We start from the raw sequence: 23,577 nt of genomic DNA on the forward strand, positions 1-23,577 counted from the left end.
TTTGAAGGACACGCCCAGAAAGTGTCTAGCTGTGAGGTCAAGTCGAAGATTTGTGTAAAAATCTCATATTCGTCACTGAACATTAGATGTGTTTTAATCTTAGCAAGCCAGTTGTGCTTGGTATGCACTGTAGCTATATGTTTCAGTGAGAGTGCCAAAAGTGTGATAGCTAGCTAGCAAGAGAGACCACTCACAATCATTGATCTGCACTGCCAGGTAGGCTAGCTAGCTACAGTTGTGACCAGACCAAGAGCTTGAGGAGAAACTAAAATCTACCATCAAAATTCAAAAGTATTAGCTAGATAGATGTTATTGGCTAGTTGTCTTTGTTTTGAATGAGATGTTTTGCCAGTGTCATGATATCTGATATAATTGGCAAATCATTGTAGCTACCTTAGCCAACTGACACTTTGTCTCTGTTTTGTTTTCGCATGGCATTTGAAGAGCTATTTTGGGAGGATGACCAAAAAACGAAAGCAAACCACAAGTAAGGCTGAAATAGCCTCCATTAAATTCACATCAACTGTATATTGGGGCTTAAATGATCTCCAATGCTTTCATTGGTCGAAATCATTCATTCCTAACGTGAATACCTGGACATAACTTTCATCCAACGTAGTTGAATTTATTAGAGATTTTTATTTAACCAGGTAAGTCGACTGAGAACACATTCTCAGTTTCAGCAACAACCTGGGAAATAGTTACAGGGATGAATGAGCCAATTGGAAGCTAGGGATGGTTAGGTGACCATGATGGTATGAGGGCCAGATGGGGACTTTACCTCAGACACATTTGTTAACACCTCTACTCTTACAATAAGTGCCATGGGATCTTTTAGTGACCACAGAGAGTCAGGACACTTATTTAACATCCCATCCAAAAGACAGCACCCTACACAGGGCAATGTCCCTAATCACTGCCCAATATTTTTTTAGACAAGAGGAAAGAGTGCCTCCTACTGGCCCCCCAACAGCATCTGGTCTCCCATCCAGGACCAAACCTGCTTAGCTTCAGAAGTAAGCTAGCGGTGGGATGCAGGGGGGTATGCTGCTAGCAAGATATTGAAAAACAAAGTTGAAGGTTGCCAGTCCACCTGTTTGCTAATGTATGTGTGAAAGAAAGGACATTTCCTTAGCATAACGTTGACATTTTCTCTCCAGGTTTCACACCTCCCCAGCCTAGGTCACTCAGATCAAGGAAGAGAAAGTGCTGTGATGAGTCAGAGGAGATCGCCCCCTCTGGAGAGGCAGTGGAAGCACAGCCCTCACACCTAGAACAGGTAGGCAACAGAAGTTCCATTTGCTGGTTGAGCGTTTGTCAGTTACAATTCAAATGTTGCTGTGTTCTAACTGATTCCTCCTCCTCTGCTTGTGCAGCAGGACACTGAGGGAAGAGTGTTAAACACCACCTCTCCTCCTAAAGATCCCCACCACCCTCTGACGGCCTGTACTACTCATCCATCTCAGCAGGCTAACAAAGCGGGAGATACCACTGCACCCAAGCAAGAGGGTGATCCAGTGGAGGAAAGTCCGGTTGTGACTGGCTTCGAGGGAGAACAGGCCATTGGAGGGGCTGTGGAGGGGGCGGGCACAGAGGAGGCAGTTCCAACCAATCAGGACGGTGGAGATAGTCCACAGGAAGACCATAGTGTGGAGTCCTCCGTTAAAGATGACGAGGATAGAGAAGAAGAAGACATCAAGACACAGAGTTTCCTTAGCTTCCCCCCACACCCACTGACTGCAGCACAGCCCCAGCCCTCCCTGCTTCCTTCCAAGGAGGTCAACGTTGGGGACGGGGACAGTCAAACCGACAATGAAGAGGAGCAGTGTGGAGAGAAGAACCCGAAGCCCAAAATGGAGGAGCACGACAGTGAACAGCAGGAGGCTATAGATGACAGAGGAGTTTGTCATGGTGGTGGGAGGGAGGGGCCTCCAGTGGAGGAGGACAGATCTGTGGAAGCACCAGTGAAGAAGAGGAGAAGGAGAATGGGGATGTGTGGTCTGGGAGAGAGAGAGAGGGAGAGGAGGAGAGGAGGAGAGGAGGAGCGGCAGAAGGAAAGAAAGAGTGTGACGGAAGGAGGGAGGGAGGGAGAAGAGATGGTGCTGGCGAGGAAAGTGGAGGAGGAGAAAGTGGAGAAAGAGAGAGAGGAGGACATCGAGCAGAGTGGTGATAGTGGTGGTGGTGATGCCAACCTGGTGGCTGTAGAAGGAACTGCAGCAACATCATCCTCTGATCCGTCCCTCCTTTCATCCATCCCTCCATCCACTCCTCTGGGGAGTACCACTGAGCAGACAAAGAACGAGAAAGAAGAGGAGGAGAAGTTAGATGAGGAGCAGCTTCAGTCAGGGGGAGAGGCAAGCCATGCAGGCCCCAGCGAAGTGGCTTATTCTGGGCCAGAGCAGGTCACAGGAGAGGGTCTCCGGACCGGCCTGGAGGTGGACGTACTGGGCAGTGAGCAGCCTGTGGTGTTGGGGGAAGAAGAGCTAGACACAGAGGGGGTTGTGGAGAAGAACCAGGAGGGGGACAGGGGGGGTTGTGGGTCTAATGAGCCAGAGGAGAGCCCCCCTAGGGCCCCTACACCATCCATCACCACTACCCCTATCTCTATCCCTCTGGAGGCTGGGACAGAGAGGGAGCACCACGGAGAGGTTCAGAGCTCACCTACCCAGAGAGAGAGGGGGGCTGAAGATGGGGCAGGGGCTGGGACTGTGGCCAACCCCCGGGCACTCAGTCTGGCCCCGGCTGACAGAGTAGAGTCCGCCATGCCTCCCCCCACAAAGCCAAGTCCTGGAAGGGAGGGGAACAACCAGGCTGCAGTGACCCCTGGTGGCTCGGAGGAGAACAACCAGGCTGCAGTGACCCCTGGTGCCTCGGAGGAGAACAACCAGGCTGCAGTGACACCTGGTGGCTCGGAGGAGAACAACCAGGCTGCAGTGACCCCTGGTGGCTCGGAGGAGAACAACCAGGCTGCAGTGACCCCTGGTGGCTCGGAGGAGAACAACCAGGCTGCAGTGACCCCTGGTGGCTCGGAGGAGAACAACCAGGCTGCAGTGACCCCTGGTGGCTCGGAGGAGAACAACCAGGCTGCAGTGACCCCTGGTGGCTCGGAGGAGAACAACCAGGCTGCAGTGACACCTGGTGGCTCGGAGGAGAACAACCAGGCTGCAGTGACCCCTGGTGGCTCGGAGGAGAACAGCAAGGCTGCAGTGACACCTGGTGGCTCGGAGGAGAACAACCAGGCTGCAGTGACCCCTGGTGGCTCGGAGGAGAACAACCAGGCTGCGGTGACACCTGGTGGCTCGGAGGAGAACAACCAGGCTGCAGTGACACCTGGTGGCTCGGAGGAGAACAACCATGTGAGTGTTTTTGTTGACGTCTTTGTTTGTTACTTTGTTTGTTTGTTTGTTTGAGTCCTGATTGTTTGTGTATTTCAGTCCACCACCCCAGACCTGACCAGAGCCGATGATGATGCTACTGTCGTTGACCCGTTTGGAGCGCTGGCTCTGAACTATGTGTCTGACTCTCAACTCAACACCATCACTCTGACGTGAGAGAGGGGGGAGGAAGGAGGGGGAGTATAGGAGGTAGATGCAGGCATGAGGGGAGGAGAGAAGTGCTGATATGCAGATGAGGGGCAGGTAGACGAGAAGGAAGGATGATGAGAGTAGGTGAGGGATATCTCTATCTCCCCTCCATCTTTATCTCTGGGCCTGGAGACAGAAATGAGAGTAGATGAGGGATATCTCTATCTCTCCTCCATCTTTATCTCTGGGCCTGGAGACAGAGATGAGAGTAGATGAGGGATATCTCTATATCTCCTCCATCTTTATCTCTGGGCCTGGAGACAGAGATGAGAGTAGATGAGGGATATCTCTATCTCTCCTCCATCTTTATCTCTGGGCCTGGAGACAGAGATGAGAGTAGATGAGGGATATCTCTATCTCTCCTCCATCTTTACCTCTGGGTCTGGAGACAGAGATGAGAGTAGATGAGGGATATCTCTATCTCTCCTCCATCTTTACCTCTGGGTCTAGAGACAGAGATGAGAGTAGATGAAGGGATATCTCCATCTCCTCCATCTTTACCTCTGGGTCTGGAGACAGAGATGAGAGTAGATGAAGGGATATCTCCATCTCCTCCATCTTTACCTCTGGGTCTGGAGACAGAGATGAGAGTAGATGAGGGATATCTCTATATCTCCTCCATCTTTACCTCTGGGTCTGGAGACAGAGATGAGAGTAGATGAAGGGATATCTCCATCTCCTCCATCTTTACCTCTGGGTCTGGAGACAGAGATGAGAGTAGATGAGGGATATCTCTATCTCTCCTCCATCTTTATCTCTGGGCCTGGAGACAGAAATGAGAGTAGATGAGGGATATCTCTATCTCTCCTCCATCTTTATCTCTGGGTCTGGAGACAGAGATGAGAGTAGATGAGGGATATCTCTATCTCTCCTCCATCTTTATCTCTGGGCCTGGAGACAGAGATGAGAGTAGATGAGGGATATCTCTATCTCTCCTCCATCTTTATCTCTGGGCCTGGAGACAGAGATGAGAGTAGATGAGGGATATCTCTATCTCTCCTCCATCTTTATCTCTGGGCCTGGAGACAGAGATGAGAGTAGATGAGGGATATCTCTATCTCTCCTCCATCTTTACCTCTGGGTCTGGAGACAGAGAGTAGTTGTGTTTTCTCACCGTTCTAAACTAACATCAGAGAAGATCCCCTGCCGAGTCACTGCTTCTACATCATCTGCTGGAGGCCTCTCAAATGGCACACTATTCCCTACATAGTGCAATACTTTAGTCCAGGGCCCATAGTCAAAATTAGTGCACTATAAAGGGAAGAGGGTGCCATTTGGGACATATAGTGAGCTCCAAAAGTATTATTATTTCTGTCTCTGTACTCTAGCACTTTGGGAGGTTGACATTTTTTGGGGGGTTATGATATTTGTGCGTCTGTACATTTCTTGATGTAGTCATTGCGTGCTATGAATATGGGACCAAATACTTCAATTTTTACTACTTTAGTACAGGCACTGCATTACCAAAAGTATGTGGACACTTGCTCGTCAAACATCTCATTCCACAATCACGGGCATTAATATGGAGTTGGTCCCCCCTTTGCTGCTATAACAGCCTCCTCTCTTCTGGGAAGGATTTCCACTAGATGTTGGAACATTGCTACAGGGATTTGCTTCCATTCAGCAACAAGGGCATTAGTGAGCTCGGACACTGATGTTGGGCGATTAGGCCTGGCTTGCAGTCGGCGTTCCAATTCATCCCAAAGGTGTTCGATAGGGTTGAGGTCAGGGCTCTGTGCAGGCTAGTCAAGTTCTTCCACACCGATCTCGGCAAACCATTTCTGTAGCCGAATCCACTAATCTGAAGGGGTGTCCAGATACTTTTGTATATGTAGTGTATATAAGTGAATTTGTCCCAATACTTTTGTTCCCCTAAAATGGGGGGACTGTGTAGAAAAAGTGCTGTAATTTCTAAACAGTTCACCTGATATGTATGAAAATACCCTAAAATTAAAGCTGACCGTCTGCACTTTAACCTCATAGTCATTGTATCATATCAAATCCCAAAGTGCTGGAGGACAGAGCCAAAAATTGTCACTGTCAGCAGATGAAAGAGATGTAATGATAAACCAATCAGATAGCTAGAAAAAAAGTGTTTGCCAAAGGTGAACAGTTGTGAACGATTGTCTTGAGCACAATTCATTGTTTCTATCAATAACAGGGGCTCCCAAACAAATCAGTCAAAAGCTTTTGAGGACCATCTTTCACAGAGTCACATTTTTTTTAACATAAACTATCTTGGCTGTCAAATGTAGCACATTTTAGCAGTGAACGTAATAAATGGAAGGCCTATTATAAAATATTAGTATTGTGAAAAGTCATGTAACATGGCTTATAACACCATTAGTAACCTCAACTGTTATTATTTTTGGAAGATTGTTGTTTTTTTATCCCCCCAAAAATTGCGGACCACCTGCAATACCCACGATAACCACTGATCTAGATATTTCATCTTGTTTCAGTAACATTACTGGTCAGTTACAGTTGAAGTGGGAAGTTTACATACACTTAGATTGGAGTCATTAAAACTTGTTTTTCAACCACTCCACAAATTTCTTGTCAACAAACTATAGTTTTGGCAAGTCGGTTACGACATCTACTTTGTACATGACACAAGTCATTTTTCCAACAATTGTTTACAGACAGATAATTTAACTTATAATTCACTGTATCACAATTCCAGTGGGTCAGAAGTTTACATACACTAAGTTGACTGTGCCTTTATACAGCTTGGAAAATTCCAGAAAATGATGTCATGGCTTTAGAAGCTTCTGATAGGCTAATTGACATAATTTGAGTCAATTGGAGTTGTACCTGTGGATGTATTTCAAGTCCTACCTTCAAACTCAGTGCCTCTTTTCTTGACATCATGGGGAAATCAAAGGAAATCAGCCAAGACCTCAGAAAAAAAATTGTAGACCTCCACAAGCCTGGTTCATCCTTGGCAGCAATTTCCAAACGCCTGAAGGTACCACGTTCATCTCTGCAAACAATAGTACGCAAGTATAAACACCATGGGACCACGCAGCCGTCATACCGCTCAGGAAGGAGACGTGTTCTGTCTCCTAGAGATGAATGTACTTTGGTGCGAAAAGTGCAAATCAATCCCAGAACAACAGCAAAGAACCTTGTGAAGATGCTGTAGGAAACAGGCACAAAAGTATCTATATCCACAGTAAAACGAGTCCTATATCGACATAACCTGAAAGGCCGCTCAGCAAGGAAGAAGACACTGCTCCAAAACCACCATAAAAAAAGCCAGACTACGGTTTGCCACTGCACATGGGGACAAAGATCGTACTTTTTGGAGAAATGTCCTCTGGTCTGATTAAACAAAAATGGAACTGTTTGGCCATAATGACCATCATTATGTTTGGAGGAAAAATGGGGAGGCTTGCAAGCCAAAGATACCATCCCAACCGTGACGCATGGGGGTGGCAGCATCATGTTGTGGGGGTGCTTTGCTGCAGGAGGGACTGGTGCACTTCACAAAATAGATGGCATCATGAGGAAGGGAAATTATCTGGATATATTGAAGCAACATCTCAAGACATCAGTCAGGAAGTTAAAGCTTGGTCACAAATGGGTCTTCCAAATAGACAATGACCCCAAGCATACTTCCAAAGTTGTGGCAAAATGGATTAAGGACAACAAAGTCAAGGTATTGGAATGGCCGTCACAAAGCCCTGACCTCAATCCCATAGAAAATTTGTGGGCAGAACTGAAAAAGTGTGTGCGAGCAAGGAGGCCTACAAACCTGACTCAGTTACACCAGCTCTGTCAGGAGGAATGGGCCAAAATTCACCCAATTTATTGTGGGAAGCTTGTGGAAGGCTACCCGAAACGTTTGACCAAAGTTAAACAATTTAAAGGCAATGCTACCAAATACTAATTGAATGTATGTAAACTTCTGACCCACTGGGAATGTGATGAAAGAAATTAAAGCTGAAATAAATCATTCTCTCTACTATTATTCTGACATTTCACATTCTTAAAATAAAGTGGTGATCCTAACTGACCTAAGACAGGGAATTTTTACTAGGATTAAATGTCAGGAATTGTGAAAAACAGAGTTTACATGTATTTGGTACTGTATATAAACTTCCGATTTCAACTGTACATTTATCCATCTTCCTAGAACCAGTACACTATTTTAGAAGATTGTATTCGCTTGTTGTAAAGCCTACGATGAACCATTATTCCCCATATAGCGCACGTGGCCCTGGTCAAATGTAGTGCATTATATAGGGAATGGTGCCATTCTCCATCTCTCTCTTCCCCTTAACTAGTGAGAAAGAGGAAGAGGAGAAAGAGGAAGGGCATGAAGACGCTACAGAACTGGTCTGTGGCCTAATCAGAGAACTCTCCTACCTAAAGTGAGTCTTCCTCTCTTTTCCCTCCTCTCCCTCCATCCTTCTACTTCTTCACCACTTTCTCCTAGTGATGACCTTTGACCTAATGAACTTTAGAAGTCAGTCTGATCCGCCCCACAGATCTCTGAGCTCTGATTGGCTAGATGGCTGTCTGCTCAGATGGACACATAGATTAGGATCTCTCCTCCTTAGTTAACACAGGAGAGGAGGAGAACAGGGGATGAGGTTCTAAACACTGCTGTTAGCTGTACCACGTGTCCCTCTCCCTCCTCCTTCACTACTGTTAGCTGTACCATGTGTTCCTCTCTCTCCTCCTTCACTACTGTTAGCTGTACCATGTGTTCCTCTCTCTCCTCCTTCACTACTGTTAGCTGTACCATGTGTTCCTCTCTCTCCTCCTTCACTACTGTTAGCTGTACCATGTGTCTCTCCTCCTTCACTACTGTTAGCTGTACCATGTGTCCCTCTCCCTCCTCCTTCACTACTGTTAGCTGTACCATGTGTCCCTCTCCCTCCTCCTTCACTACTGTTAGCTGTACCATGTGTTCCTCTCTCTCCTCCTTCACTACTGTTAGCTGTACCATGTGTTCCTCTCTCTCCTCCTTCACTACTGTTAGCTGTACCATGTGTTCCTCTCTCTCCTCCTTCACTACTGTTAGCTGTACCACATGTTCCTCTCTCTCCTCCTTCACTGCTGTTAGCTGTACCACATGTTCCTCTCTCTCCTCCTTCACTGCTGTTAGCTGTACCATGTGTTCCTCTCCTCCTCCTTCACTACTGTTAGCTGTACCATGTGTTCCTCTCTCTCCTCCTTCACTGCTGTTAGCTGTACCATGTGTTCCTCTCCCTCCTCTTTAAGTTCTCACCTCAGTCCGTAGAGCAGCCAGCTCTCTCAGACGTCCGTCCATCTCCACCTCCGGGTCTTGTTGGGGGAGTGTTGTTGTGCTGGTCTGTTTTGTGGGTTTGTTCTGTCTGGATTGTGTGGACTAGCTCTCTGAGCTCCACCATGTCTCTCTACAGCTCTGTGAATTCATCCCTCTCAATGATGGAGGAGCAGTGCAGTTGTGGGACCTGGGTGTGTTCAGTGCTGGGGGGGTGACTACCCTCGTCTGCAGAACAGTTTGAAGAGGTGTGTTCAGACTGACTCAGGATGAGGGAGTCGTCACGAAGAAAGATCTTGCTATGCTCTCTCTTTGATCTCTCTCTCAATTCAATTTCAATTCAATTCAAAGGGCATTATTGGCATAGGAAACATATGTTTACATTGCCTAAAGCAATCTCACACCTCTCTCAAGATCAAAGCAACCACATTTGCATGACAGTGGTGATCAGATGTTTTGTAAGTAGTAGTAAAAACAGACAAATAGCAACTGAAAATAATATCGCTCTCTCAATGCATCTCTTCCTCCCTCCTCTATCCTTCTCTTTTCTCCTTTTCTCTCCCTCTTTTCTTTCCTCCCTCCATCTCTATCTCTCCCTCCTTCATCCCTTTCTCTTTCAGTCGGGTAGTGATGGCTACCCATCGGGAGCTAGAGTCTCTTCGCCGTGGCAACAAGACAGCGAGGCCTCCCCCACGCCGTGTCTTCCCCCCACGACGCTCTGAGATCTAGAGTGCCTTCCAAATAGCACCCTATTCCCTATATAGTGCCCTACTTTTTACCTGGGCCCATAAATACTATAGGGAATAAGGCTCTGGTCAACAGTAGTACACTATATAGGGAATAAGGGTCTGGTCAACAGTAGTACACTATATAGGGAACAAGGTGCCAATTGGGACCTACAGCGAACCATCATCGCAATGCCCCAAAAGGCTCATGGGTAACAGTCTTCACATAGTGGAGGCTCACTTGAAAGTTGATTTGTATTTATGTTTTGACTTGAATACTCAAGATCAGTTTGAGAACAATGATCCAAAGTATCAACCCAGATTAGAACTGAATGTTTGTCAAGTTATATGAACACAACATTATAATAATAGTGCTGGTCTATAATACCATTTAAGGGTTATTTTCTCCTCTGTCTTTCCTAATGCTGAGGACATCAGTTTGGAACAGTATGTAGTTACTGTGTTTTGTAGAATGTGTTATTGAATAAATCATTACTAAGGTGAATCTTTGGTTATTGTACATCTCATGTCAGTCGTGGCTCCATGAAACATGTTGCTTTTATAACTAACCAGTCGGAAAAGATTCCCAACATAAAGATCACCTTTACCACTAAGATCTAAAGTCCACCTGTAGACAATGCCCTATATAGTGCACTACTTTAGACCACAGCCCTATATAGTGCACTACTTTAGACCACAGGCCTATATAGTGCACTACTTTAGACCACAGCCCTATATAGTGCACTACTTTAGACCACAGCCCTATATGGTGCACTACTTTATACCACAGCCCTATATAGTGCACTACTTTAGACCACAGCCCTATATGGTGCACTACTTTAGACCACAGGCCTATATAGTGCACTACTTTAGACCACAGCCCTATATAGTGTACTACTTTAGACCACAGCCCTATATAGTGCACTACTTTAGACCACAGCCCTATATAGTACACTACTTTAGACCACAGCCCTATATAGTGTACTACTTTAGACCACAGCCCTATATGGTGCACTACTTTAGACCACAGCCCTATATAGTGCACTACTTTAGACCACAGACCTATATAGTACACTACTTTAGACCACAGGCCTATATAGTACACTACTTTAGACCACAGCCCTATATAGTGTACTACTTTAGACCACAGCCCTATATAGTGTACTACTTTAGACCACAGCCCTATATAGTGCACTACTTTAGACCACAGCCCTATATAGTACACTACTTTTCACCACAGCCCTATATAGTACACTACTTTAGACCACAGCCCTATATAGTGCACTACTTTAGACCACAGCCCTATATAGTACACTACTTTAGACCACAGCCCTATATAGTGCACTACTTTAGACCACAGCCCTATATAGTGCACTACTTTAGACCACAGCCCTATATAGTACACTACTTTTCACCACAGCCCTATATAGTGTACTACTTTTCACCACAGCCCTATGGCCCCTGATCAAAAGTAGGGCACTATTTAGGAAATACAATGCCATTTGGGACACAAACATGGTGTGCAGACAGGGACACTTTGCTGATAATTAAGACACACAGGAGTAGCCAATACAGATATTATTGTTATTATTATAGCAGTTGTGTTGTTGTCAATAGTGATGTTCTTATAATAGTGATTTTAGGCCTGTAGACTTACAGATGTACAGTTAGATTAGAGCATATAGTTTTAAAATAATAGTCAGGAAAATAAGTATCAAATCAAATTGTATTTGTCACATGCGCCTGAATACAACAGTGTAGACCTTACCGTGAAATGCTTATTTACAAGCCCTACTTCACTGCGCCCGAATACAACAGTGTAGACCTTACCGTGAAATGCTTATTTACAAGCCCTACTTCACTGAATGAAGTAAAGTAAAGCATAAAAAGTAACACAATAAAATAACAATAAGGAGGCTGTATACAGGGGGTACCAGTATCGAGTCAATGTGCGGGGGTACAGGTTAGGCGAGGTCATTTGTAGGTGTAGGTAGGGGTAAAGGGGGACAACAGTTCCGTTTTTTGTAACATTTCTCCTGGTTCATCGAATCATTCCAGTAATCATTAGTAGAGAAGAAACGTGTCAAACAATTCATCTTTATTAATCACATTGATTCTCCATAACGTCACATACTAGCGATTACAACCACGTTGTTTTGTTGCTTCACTTACCAGGAACGAGGATGATCACATGGGAGGATTGGATACGGTCCAAGTCGCTGTCTTTGTTGAAATCATGATGCGCATCTGAGTTGTAGATCAACATACACAGATTCTGCACAAACAACAATATACATACAATCTGCCTGGAAAGCCTTTCTTTCCATTCATTCACTTTGATATTCTTATATGCGTTGTGCTCGACGTGGCTGGACTACAGATTGAAAACCAGCCATGTCTCGGACACCGACGTCTTGCTGATCCAGACAAGCAAAACACCTTCTTCGCCCGCTTTGAGCATAACGCAGTGCCACCAACGCGGCCGCTACCAAGGACTGTGTGCTCTCCTTCTCCTTGGCCAACTTGAGTAAGACATTTAAGCATGTTAACCCACGCAAGGTTGCCGGGCCAGACGGCATCTCAAGACGTGTCCTCAGAGCAGATATCAACAAAACAAAGGAGATGATCGTGAACTTCAGGAAACAGCAGAGGGAGCACGCCCCATATCCACATCGACGGGACCGCAGTGGAGAAAGTGGAAAGCTTCAAGTTCCTCGGCGTACACATCACTGATGATCTGAAATGGTCCACCCACACAGACAGTGAGGTGAAGAAGGCGCAAGAGCGCCTCTTCAACCTCAGGAGGCTGAATAAATGTGGCTTTGCCCCTAAGACCCTCACAAACTTTTACAGATGCACAATTGAGAGCATCCTGTCGGGCTGTATCACCACCTGATTAGGCAAGTGCACTTTCCGCAACCGCAGGGCTCTCCAGAGGGGGGTACGGTCTGCCCAACACATCACCAGGGGCAAACTACCTGCCCTCCAGGACACCTACAGCACCCGATGTCACAGGAAGGACAAAAAGATCATCAAGGACAACAACCACCCGAGCCACTGCCTGTTCACCCCGCTAACATCCAGAAGGCGAGGTCAGTACAAGTGCATCAAAGATGGGACCGAGAGACTAAAAACAGCTTCTATCTCAAGGCCATCAGACTGTTAAACAGCCATCACTAGCCGGCTTCCACCCAGTTACGCAACCCTGCACCTTAGAGACTGCTGCCCCATATAGATAGACTGCTGCCCTAGACTTGGAATCACTGGCCACCTTAATAATAGAACACTAGTCACTTTAATAATGTTTAAATAATGTTTACATACTGCTTTACTCATATGTATATACTGTATTCTATACTACTGTATTTTTTGTCAATGTCACTCCCGACATTGTTGGATCTAATGTGTACATATTTCTTAATTACATTATATTACTTAGATTTGTGTGTATTGTTGTGAATTGTTAGATACTACTGCACTGTTGGAGCCAGGAACACAAGCATTTTGTTACACCCACAATAACATCTGATAAATATGTGTATGTGACCAATAAAATGTGATTTATTTGATATGCCGAACAACGCAGAAAGTAACCTTCCCTGCAGCCGATTGTGTTGACGAGCTGGAACGCGCTCTGCATTACATTGGGTTGAAAGTTGCCTATGTACAGCACTGATCTTGGGTCAGTTTTCCATTATTTTCTGGTCGGCTTGGGGAGAGAAAGCTGATCCTAGATAAGTTATTACACTGCCATTCAAAAGTTTGGTGTCATTTAGAAATGTCCTTGTTTTTGAAAGAAAAGCCCAAAAAATTGTCCATTAAAATAACATCAAATTGATCAGAAATACAGTGTAGACATTGTTAATTATAGAGCATTGGTTAAAGGAGGACATTCATACTATGGAAGAGAGGAGTGGTAGACTGAAAGAACTGTATTTAATGGAAAAGATCACCCATAACATAAAACTGCAGACAGGTGTAGACTATGTGAAAAAGATCTGAACCGCTCCTTGTAAATAATATTGTGTAGACACGACTCAGTCTCAAAGCAACCAAACATATGATAATTGTATATATATAATTATATATAATTTTATATATTATATATTATTATATATTTATTATTACTTTAGTTTCTTAGTTCTAAAGTCATCTTGTTTATTGTATAGCCTACTTGTTGGCACGTTCACGTGCCATCGGAGTTATCGGAAATTCCTAGTTCCGACTGGGAAGTTTCACTTGAATGACCCTCAAAATTGGGATAACAAGTGGGAAACGGAGAAAATGTTGTTGCCAATCTATTGGGTTAAGAATTATGTCGGAGTTACGGCTTCCCATTTTCCAGTGTCCCAGGAGAATATGAAGCCAGCATGATACAGCATTCAAGTGCTAGTCGTTACTAGGAAACTGACATTTCTGACTCGCTGACATGCTTGACACCGTAAAAATCATCATAAAACGGCCTTGGAAGAGCCATAAGTGTAAACCAACATAATTCATTATTTTACATTGACCTGTTTAACTTGTATTAAATGCATTATGAAGAACTGTGTGATTTAGGCTCCACGAAATATGAAACGCGTTATGTAGAATATCGTGTACTGTTGCCTTCACGAAAAAAAGGCCTTTCTGACTACAAGTGCACCAGTATCGCAAAGTATTAAGCGAAATCAATCATAGAAAACAGTATTGGAATTAATAAAAATGGTTTTCCCACGGATTAAGTCGCACATAAATGTGTGTCTTTTCTCACAAATTCTGTTCATAAAGTCTGCTCAGAAACATCGAAAACAGTATATATAGCAATACAAACACCATTTATAAAACGGGATTAAATAAATACAACATTAAGGTATATTCATAACGTTCAATAATGAAGAAAAAAATGGCTATCGTGTTTAAATTCTTGTCTTTTTCACGAATTAAGGCACAAAAAACGCACGAAATCTGCTGAAATACATTATGTACATGCACGAATTGAATATGAGATTGTGTTGTCAAATTGGCCTGAACCGGTTTTGATTGACCATTTACAATTTATTTACATTAAATGTATAGAATAATAGCAAACCACTCAAGTCAATTGGACACATCAATTCACGGGAGACTTCCAGGGTTGGGTCACTAACCTTGATTTACAGAAAAGTGATGATGAACGTCCCATCTCAGGGTCCTAGACTCATATGGTGATTGGGGCCTAGACAACAATGGTTTGATGACTGTCTATCTGTGGAGCATTCTAGAAGGACTGGGCTGATCCAGAAAGCTGGTTGTGTGTCTTGTACTGCCCTACTTAGTTTGTTCATTTGGGAGTTTAAAAAGATGGCCTATTGACAAGATTGAAACGTGTCTGTTTCCTTACATCAGTGTTTCCCAACTCCAGTCCCCCAACAGTACATATTGTTGTTGTAGCCCCGGACAAACTCACCTGATTCAACTCAATGAGGGTTTGATGATTAGCTGACAAGTAGAATCAGGTGTACTAAGTATTTTATAAAACACAATGGAAACAGAAAGTATTATAAAACATACAATGGAAACTATATAAACAGCCATCCTACTGAAATGACCAGTCCAGTCAGGGAAGGGGACGACTGGAGCCCCTCTGCCCCCACATACTTGAGTAAAAGTAGACACCTTAATATAAAATGACTCAAGTATAAGTGAATGTCACCCAGTAAAATACTACTTGAGTAAAAGTCTAAAAGTAAATGGTTTAAAATATACTTCAGTTTCTAAAGTAAATGTAATTTCTAAAATATACTTCGGTATGAAAAGTAAAAAGTAAAGCAAACCAGATGGACCTTTTTGTTGTTCTTTATTAATTCACAGATAACCAGATAACACTCCAACACTCAGACATCATTTACAAACGAAGCATGTGTTTAGTGAGTCTGCCAGATCAGATACAGTAGGGATGTTCTCTTGATGTGTGTGTGAATTAAACTATTGTCGTGTCCTGGTAAGCATTCAAAATGTAAACAATAGTTTTGCGTATCAGGGAAAATGTACGGAGTAAAAAGTACATCATTTTCTTTAGGAATGTAGTGAAGTAAAAGTAAAAACCTTCATTTAATTAAGAATAAATTCGTTTTTACAATGACGGCCAAACCCGGGACAATTGTGCGATACCCTATGGGACTTCCAATCACGGCCGGTTGAGAGACAGCCTGGATTCGAACCACAGTGTCTGTAGTGACACCTCGAGCACTGAGATGCAGTGCCTTAGACCGCTGCGCCACTCGGAAGCCCAAGTAAAGTACAGATCCTCCAAAAACTACTTAAGTAGTACTTTCAAGTATTTCACCAAAGTACTTTACACCACTGGACATGACATAGACAGAGCTGTAGGTGGTTTCGACCAGGGGACAATGGTGCTTGGTGGCGGCTTGGGCCCCGGAGACCCCGCAGAGAGGGCAGACATACAGCCGCAGGTACAGGCACATCATGTCCCCATCCTGGTCCTTGAGGCTGTGGGACGAATACACAGACTCAGACTGCCCGTTGTATTTGCAGAAGCTGCAGAACTTTCGCTCAGGTGATGGCACCTCCTCCGGCGTGTTTCTCCCACTCTGGCCCCGGGTGCCCGCGGGGGATCTGGACGCTGCTGTAGGGGGCTCGGGACCCTCGGTGCTGCTCGGCCATAAAGGAGCGTCTTCATGCAAGAGGACGATTTCGGAATCCAGGGGTTCCATTTCGTGCCATAGTGGTGGTGTCGCCACAGGTGTTATCGGTGACAGCAAGGCTCGCGGCGGGAACTCTTCAAATTCCACCATGGTCGAGCATATCCCGGAGTCATGACCGTCAACGGTTAACGGTTCTGGGGTGAACCTGCCTAACTGCATCTCCCGCACTAGGTCAGCTAGCTTCATGTAGTCACGCCACGGTTGGAAACTCTTGTTTTCGGACTCCATGTAAGGCGGTAGGTCTTGGAGTTGACAAATCATAGCGTTCATACTATCACTTGTATTTTTTATATCCCAACAGACTAGTGTCTGATAACGATCAGAATGTACCAGAATAAAGAACGCTGGGTCTAAACTGACAACTCAACTGAAGGCAAATTTGACAACGTTCACGTTTTAACCTGTCAGTGTTTTGTTAAACAGCCAATCAGATGGCGTTGTGCGGAGTCCGTGGCACGTGACAACAGCCAATCAAATGGTTTCAAACTGACAACTGCTAAATTGGCAATTTTAGAAGATCAACTATTTGGGATACAATTTTACACCTCAACAGTATTAAAAACTTCAAATATAACTGTTTAATCTATTCTAGGATCTAAATGGATAGGATTTAGATTATAATTCTTAGTTATATGAAGCTGTTTGATAATAGCCAATTGTAATAAGAAAATATCAGTAAAATAACTGTTAATATTCAAAACTGCTTTTTTTCTTTTTTTAATATTTATTTATTTCACCTTTATTTAACCAGGTAGGCCAGTTGAGAACAAGTTCTCATTTACAACTGCGACCTGGCCAAGATAAAGCAAAGCGGTGCGACACAAACAACAACACAGAGTTACACATGGAATAAACAAACGTACAGTCAATAACACAATAGAAAAAAAGTCTATATACAGTGAACTTCCTTGTTGTTCACTATGCTTCGACGTCCTTGCTGTTCACTACTACCAAAACGATGTTATAACACAATGGAAATGACAAAGAAACAACATCTGAAACAGACAATATTATAAAACACACAATGGAAACGACATAAACAGGCATCCTACTGAAATGACCAGTCCAGGCAGGGACGGGGACGGGAGTTGGGGTAATCGGGGTTTGGAGAGAGCGATGGGGGACGGAGGGGAATACCGGGATTAGAGGAATGGGGAGATGGAGGAATTTAGTTACACTCAAATAAATACACACGCAACACTCTATACAAAAGTCCTTCTGTTATCATATAAGATCAATGATTACCTCAATCACCAATAATGGTTTTCCCTTTGGGGGGGATCAATAAAGTTACGTTGAAATCCATCGAATTGAAGAAAGATGGCAAAGAAGGAAGGATTTAAACAGTTTAGTAACTAAATTACACCCCATTCCCATCCAAAGTATCAACCCAGATTTGAACTGAAAGTGTGTGAAGTTATATGGACACAACGTTATAATAATAATGCAGCTCTATAAATTACATTTTATTGTGTCACATACACATATTTATCAGATGTTATTGCGGGTGTAGAGAAATGCTTGTGTTCCTGGCTCCAACAGTGCAGTAGTATCTAACTATTCACAACAATACACACAAATCTAAAATTAAAATAATGGAATGAAGAAATATATAAATATTAGGACGAGCAATGTCAGAGTGGCATTGACTTAAATACAGTAGAATATAATATAGTATATACATATGAGATGAGTAAAGCAGTATGTAAACATTATTAAAGTGATTATTGTTCCATTATTAAAGTGGCCAGTGATTCCATGTCTGTGTATACAGTAGTCTGAAGTTTACATACACCTTAGCCAAATACATTTAAACTCTGTTTTTCACAATTCCTGACATTTAATCCTAGTAAAAATTCCCTGTTTTAGGTCAGTTAGAATCACCACTTTATTTTAAGAATGTGAAATGTCAGATTAATAGTATCGAGAATGATTTATGTGTTACGGCTTGGTAATCGTGGAGAAGGAATGAGGCACAGGAAGCATCGAACACAGGGTAGTGGTGTTTTTAATATACACTCACACAAAAAACAAATGTTCCCACACACAGGGGAGAAAATACATACGGCGTCAAACAACGTCGACACGAACATAAGCCGTCTGTCAAGAAACAATCATTAATCCCGCACGAACAGGAGCGGGCCAGCTAAACTAAATAGCCCCTCTAATGGCTAATTGACCACAGGTGTCACAAAATAAAAAAAGGGAAAAGCAAAAGGGAATCGGTGGCAGCTAATAGGCCGGTGACGACGACCGCCGAGCGCCACCCGAGCAGGAGGGGGTGTCACTGTCGGTGGGAATCGTGACAGTACCCCCCTCCTGACGCGCGTCTCCCGCAGCGCGCCGACACCAGCCTCGAGGTCGACCCGGAGGGCGAGGCGCAGGGCGATCCGGACGGAGGTGGTGGAACTCCCTCAACATAGATGGGTCCAGGACGTCCTCCGCCGGCACCCAGCACCTCTCCTCCGGGCCGTACCCCTCCCAGTCAACGAGGTACTGTAGGCCCCTCTCCCGGCGTCTCGAGTCCAGTATGGCCCGTATGCTGTACGCCGGGGACCCCCCCGATGTCCAGAGGGGGCGGAGGGACCTCCGGCACCTCATCTTCGTGAAGGGGACCAGCTACCACCGGCCTGAGGAGAGACACATGAAACGAGGGGTTAATACGGTTATAGGAAGGGAGTTGCAACCGATAACACACCTCGTTTATCCTCCTCAGGACTTTGAAGGGCCCCACACACTGCGGCCCCAGCTTCCGGCAGGGCACGCGGAGGGGCAGGTTCCGGGTCGAGAGCCAGACCCTGTCTCCCGGTGCGAACACGGGCGCCTCACTGCGGTGGCGGTCAGCACTCCTCTTCTGCCGCGCACTGGCCTCCTTTAGTGAGTCCTGGACGGCTCTCCAGGACTCCTTGGAGTGCTGGACCCAGTCCTCCACCGCAGGAGCCTCGGTCTGACTCCGGTGCCATGGTGCCAGGACCGGCTGGTAACCTAACACACACTGAAAGGGTGATATGTTAGTAGAGGAGTGGCGAAGTGAGTTCTGGGCTAACTCAGCCCAGGGAATATACCTCGCCCACTCCCCTGGCCGGTCCTGGCAATACGACCTCAGGAACCTGCCCACCTCCTGGTTCACCCTCTCCGCCTGCCCATTGCTCTCGGGGTGATAACCGGAGGTCAAACTGACCGAGACCCCCAGCCGCTCCATAAACGCTCTCCAGACCCTGGATGTGAACTGGGAACCTCGATCAGAGACAATGTCCTCCGGCACCCCGTAGTGCCGGAAGACGTGGGTAAATAGGGCCTCCGCAGTCTGCAGGGCCGTAGGGAGACCGGGCAATGGGAGGAGACGGCAGGACTTAGAGAACCGATCCACAACCACCAGAATCGCCGTGTTCCCCTGAGAGGTGGGAAGATCTGTCAGGAAGTCGATGGACAGGTGCGACCATGGTCGTTGTGGAACGGGGAGGGGCTGTAACTTCCCTCTTGGTAGATGCCTAGGAGCCTTACTCTGGGCACACACCGAACAGGAAGAGACATAGGACCTCACGTCCTTAGCTAAGGTGGGCCACCAGTACTTCCCCCTTAGACTCCGCACTGTCCTCGCCTCACCAGGATGACCCGCAGTGGGTAGCGTGTGCGCCCACCGAATCAAACGATCACGAACACCGAGCGGCACATACATGCGCCCCACGGGCACCTGCGCAGGCGCAGGTTCCAACACCAATGCCCGCTCGATGTCCGCGTCCACCTCCCATACCACAGGTGCCACCAGCCTAGACGCTGGAATGATGGGAGTTGGATCGATGGGCCGGTCCTCCGTGTCATAGAGATGGGACAGCGCGTCGGCCTTAGTATTCAGGGAACCCGGTCTATAGGAGATGGTAAACCTAAACCGGGCGAAGAACATGGCCCACCTCGCCTGACGTGGATTCAGTCTCCTCGCTGCCCGGATGTACTCCAGGTTTCGGTGGTCGGTCCAGATGAGAAAGGGGTGTTTAGCCCCCTCAAGCCAGTGCCGCCACACCCTCAGAACTTTGACCACTGCTAGCAACTCCCTGTCCCCCACATCGTAGTTACGCTCCGCCGAACTGAGCTTCTTCGAAAAGAAAGCGCAGGGGCGGAGTTTCAATGGCGCACCCGAGCGCTGTGATAGCACGGCACCCACCCCAGCCTCGGACGCGTCCACCTCCACTACGAACGCTAAAGACGGGTCCGGGTGCGCCAACACGGGTGCGTCGGTGAACAGCGTCTTCAACTTCTTGAAGGCTCCGTCCGCCTCCGTCGACCATCGCAAACGCACCGGCCCCCCCTTCAGCAGTGAGGTAATGGGAGCCGCTACCTGGCCAAAACCCCGGATAAACCTCCGGTAGTAATTGGCAAAGCCTAAAAACCGCTGCACCTGCTTCACCGTGGTTGGAGTCGGCCAATTACGCACGGCCTTAACGCGGTCACACTCCATCACCACCCCCGTGGTGGAAATGCGATAACCCAGAAAGGAGACGGCTCGTTTGGAAAACTCACACTTCTCAGCCTTAACGTATAGGTCATGCTCCAGCAGTCTACCAAGCACCTTGCGCACCAGGGACACATGCGCGGAGCGGGTGGCGGAATATATCAGAATGTCATCTATATAGACTATCACGCCCTGCCCGTGCAGGTCCCTGAGAATCTCGTCAACAAAGGATTGAAAGACGGCTGGACCATTTTTCAACCCATACGGCATGATGAGGTACTCATAATGGCCTGATGTGGTACTAAAGGCGGTTTCCCACTCGTCTCCCTTCTTGATACGCACCAGATTATACGCGCTCCTGAGATCCAGTTTTGTGAAGAACTGTGCTCCGTGAAATGATTCCACCGCCGAATCAGCGATGAGAGGCAGTGGGTAACTAAACCCCACCGTAATAGCGTTTAGACCTCGGTAATCAATGCACGGACGCAGACCTCCCTCCTTTTTCTTCACAAAAAAGAAACTCGAGGAAGCGGGTGAGATGGAGGGCCGAATGTACCCCTGTCCCAGGGATTCCGTGACATATGTCTCCATAGCCGCAGTCTCCTCCTGTGACAAGGGGTACACGTGACTCCTGGGAAGCGCAGCGTCAACCTGGAGATCTATCGCACAATCCCCCTGTCGATGAGGTGGTAATTTAGTCGCCCTCTTTTTACAAAAAGCGATCGCCAAATCGGTGTATTCAGGGGGAATGCGCACGGTGGACACCTGGTCTGGACTTTCCACCGACGTGGCACCTATGGAAACTCCTAGACACCTACCTGAACACTCCTCCGACCACCCCTGGAGAACCCCCTGTTTCCACGAAATACGGGGATTGTGACCAGCCAGCCAGGGGACCCCCAGCACCACCGGAAACGCAGGCGAATCAATAAGGAAAAAACAAATGCGTTCCTTATGATTCCCCTGCGTTACCATGTCCAGTGGCACCGTAGACTCCCTGACTAACCCTGACCCTAATGGTCAGCTATCTAGGGAGTGCACGGGGAAAGGGGAATCTATCGGCACCCGCGGAATGCCCAGCTTAATGGCAAGTCCACGGTCCATAAAATTCCCAGCTGCGCCTGAATCGACTAGCGCCCTATGCTGGGAAGAGGGAAAAAATTTAGTAAACAAAACAGGTAAAAACACGTGACCAACAGGGGGTTCTGGGTGAATCTGGGCATGACTCACCTGAGGTGACCGAGAAGTGTTCTGCCTGCCATCTCGACTCCCAGACTGGCTCCTCCAGCACCGGTCGGCCGTGTGTCCTCTCCGACCACAGCTGGTGCAGGAGGAGCCACTTCCTCCGGTGCCCCTTGGCACGGCCCCCCCTACCTCCATAGGGGTAGGGGCGGGGGTGCATGGGGGTGGAACGGGCAGGACCCTCTCCGAACGCCCGCGGACAGCCAGCAAATTGTCCAGTCGTATGGACATATCTATGAGCTCGTCCAGGGACAGAGCTGTATCCCGACAGGCCAGCTCCCTGCGGACGTCCGCCCGGAGACTGCAGCGGTAGTGGTCTATGAGGGCCCTGTCGTTCCACCGCGCCCCAGCAGCCAAGGTCCTGAACTCCAGCGCGAAGTCCTGGGCACTCCTCGTCTCCTGCCTGAGGTGGAACAGCCGTTCACCCGCCGCTCTTCCTTCCGGAGGGTGGTCGAACACGGCCCGAAAGCGGCAGGTGAACTCTGGGTAGTGGTCCCTCGCCGAGTCTGGACCGTTCCAGACCGCATTAGCCCACTCCAGAGCTCGGCCCGTCAGGCAGGAAACGAGGGCACTCACGCTCTCCTCCCCCGTGGGAGCAGGTCTGACGGTGGCCAGGTACAGCTCAAGCTGGAGCAAAAATCCCTGGCACCCAGCAGCCGCCCCATCGTACTCCCTCGGGAGCGCCAAACGAAGCACGCCAGAGCCAGACGTCATGGGAGGCGAAAATGGCTGTATCGGGGGAGGTGGAGGTGGAGAGAGGATATCACTTCTCTCCCATCGGTCCATCCTCTCCATCATCTGGTCCATTGCCGATCCGATGCGATGGAGGACTGTCGTGTGGTGGAGTACGCGTTCCTCCATCGAGGGCAGAGGAGTGGCCGCTGCTCCCGCTGATTCCATGCCTTTTATCTTGGTGCGGGATTCTGTTACGGCTTGGTAATCATGGAGGAGGAATGAGGCGCAGGAAGCAGCGAACACAGGGTAGTGGTGTTTTTAATATACACTCACACAAAAAACAAATGTTCCCACACACAGGGGAGAAAATTCATACGGCGTCAAACAACGTCGACACGAACATAAGCCGTCTGTCAAGAAACAATCATTAATCCCGCACGAACAGGAGCGGGCCAGCTAAACTAAATAGACCCTCTAATGGCTAATTGACCACAGGTGTCACAAAATAAAAAAAGGGAAAAGCAAAAGGGAATCGGTGGCAGCTAATAGGCCGGTGACGACGACCGCCGAGCGCCACCCGAGCAGGAGGGGGCGTCACCGTCGGTGGGAATCGTGACATTATGTCAGCTTTTATTCCTTTCATCACATTCCCAGCGGGTCAGAAGTTTACATACACTCAATTAGTATTTGGTAGCATTGCCTTTAAATTGTTTAACTTGGGTCAAACGTTTCGGGTAGCCTTCCACAAGCTTGGTGAATTTTGGCCCATTGCTCATAACAGAGCTGGTGTAACTGAGTCAGGATTGTAGTCCTCCTTGCTCGCACACACCTTTTCAGTTCTGCCCACAAATTTTCTATGGGATTGAGGTCAGGGCTTTGTGATGGCACTCCAATACCTTGACTTTGTTGTCCTTAAGCCATTTTGCCACAACTTTGGAAGTATGCTTGGGGTCAATGTCCA

At 46.9% G+C, this 23,577-nt stretch overlaps 3 protein-coding genes across 5 annotated transcripts; 2 read left to right on the forward strand and 1 right to left on the reverse strand.

The window, feature by feature from the left end:
- The first annotated feature begins 19 nt into the window (after positions 1-19).
- LOC115147904 (uncharacterized) lies at positions 20-1,968 on the forward strand. Its single transcript, XM_029690161.1, has 5 exons — positions 20-216; positions 445-487; positions 1,161-1,279; positions 1,377-1,901; positions 1,936-1,968. The coding sequence occupies exons 2-5, from the start codon at positions 460-462 to the stop codon at positions 1,966-1,968; spliced, it is 705 nt and encodes a 234-aa protein (XP_029546021.1). The 5' UTR covers positions 20-216; positions 445-459.
- On the forward strand, positions 1,946-10,068 carry LOC115147633 (uncharacterized protein DDB_G0290685-like). 3 transcript variants are annotated; one of them, XM_029689915.1, is made up of 5 exons: positions 1,946-2,810; positions 2,889-3,356; positions 3,435-3,547; positions 7,874-7,960; positions 9,459-10,068. In XM_029689915.1, the coding sequence occupies exons 1-5, from the start codon at positions 1,986-1,988 to the stop codon at positions 9,565-9,567; spliced, it is 1,602 nt and encodes a 533-aa protein (XP_029545775.1). In that variant the 5' UTR covers positions 1,946-1,985; the 3' UTR covers positions 9,568-10,068. The 3 variants fall into 3 exon arrangements, with proteins under 3 accessions (XP_029545775.1, XP_029545774.1, XP_029545776.1); XM_029689914.1 differs by having other exon boundaries at positions 1,946-3,356; XM_029689916.1 differs by lacking the exon at positions 7,874-7,960 and having other exon boundaries at positions 1,946-3,356.
- Positions 10,069-15,842: 5,774 nt separating this feature from the next.
- LOC115207148 (nanos homolog 3-like) lies at positions 15,843-16,659 on the reverse strand. Its single transcript, XM_029774132.1, has one exon. The coding sequence runs from the start codon at positions 16,517-16,519 to the stop codon at positions 15,845-15,847; it is 675 nt and encodes a 224-aa protein (XP_029629992.1). The 5' UTR covers positions 16,520-16,659; the 3' UTR covers positions 15,843-15,844.
- Positions 16,660-23,577: the final 6,918 nt, after the last annotated feature.

The sequence above is a fragment of the Salmo trutta genome, chromosome 14 (assembly GCF_901001165.1).
Source record: "Salmo trutta chromosome 14, fSalTru1.1, whole genome shotgun sequence".
NCBI classification, from domain to species: Eukaryota; Metazoa; Chordata; class Actinopteri; order Salmoniformes; family Salmonidae; genus Salmo; species Salmo trutta.

Excerpts from the sequence above, each read along its gene's own strand:
- LOC115147633 (XM_029689914.1), top strand. The coding sequence starts at position 1,986 with ATGGGGATGTGTGGTCTGGGAGAGAGAGAGAGGGAGAGGAGGAGAGGA. Across the intron at positions 3,357-3,434 it reads GCTCGGAGGAGAACAACCAT|TCCACCACCCCAGACCTGAC; the intron begins GTGAGTGTTTTT and ends TGTGTATTTCAG. Across the intron at positions 3,548-7,873 it reads CTCAACACCATCACTCTGAC|TGAGAAAGAGGAAGAGGAGA; the intron begins GTGAGAGAGGGG and ends CCCCTTAACTAG.
- LOC115147904 (XM_029690161.1), top strand. The coding sequence starts at position 460 with ATGACCAAAAAACGAAAGCAAACCACAA. Across the intron at positions 488-1,160 it reads AAAACGAAAGCAAACCACAA|GTTTCACACCTCCCCAGCCT; the intron begins GTAAGGCTGAAA and ends TTTTCTCTCCAG. Across the intron at positions 1,902-1,935 it reads AGGCTATAGATGACAGAGGA|TGGAGGAGGACAGATCTGTG; the intron begins GTTTGTCATGGT and ends AGGGGCCTCCAG.
- LOC115207148 (XM_029774132.1), bottom strand. The coding sequence starts at position 16,519 with ATGAACGCTATGATTTGTCAACTCCAAGACCTACCGCCTTACATGGAG.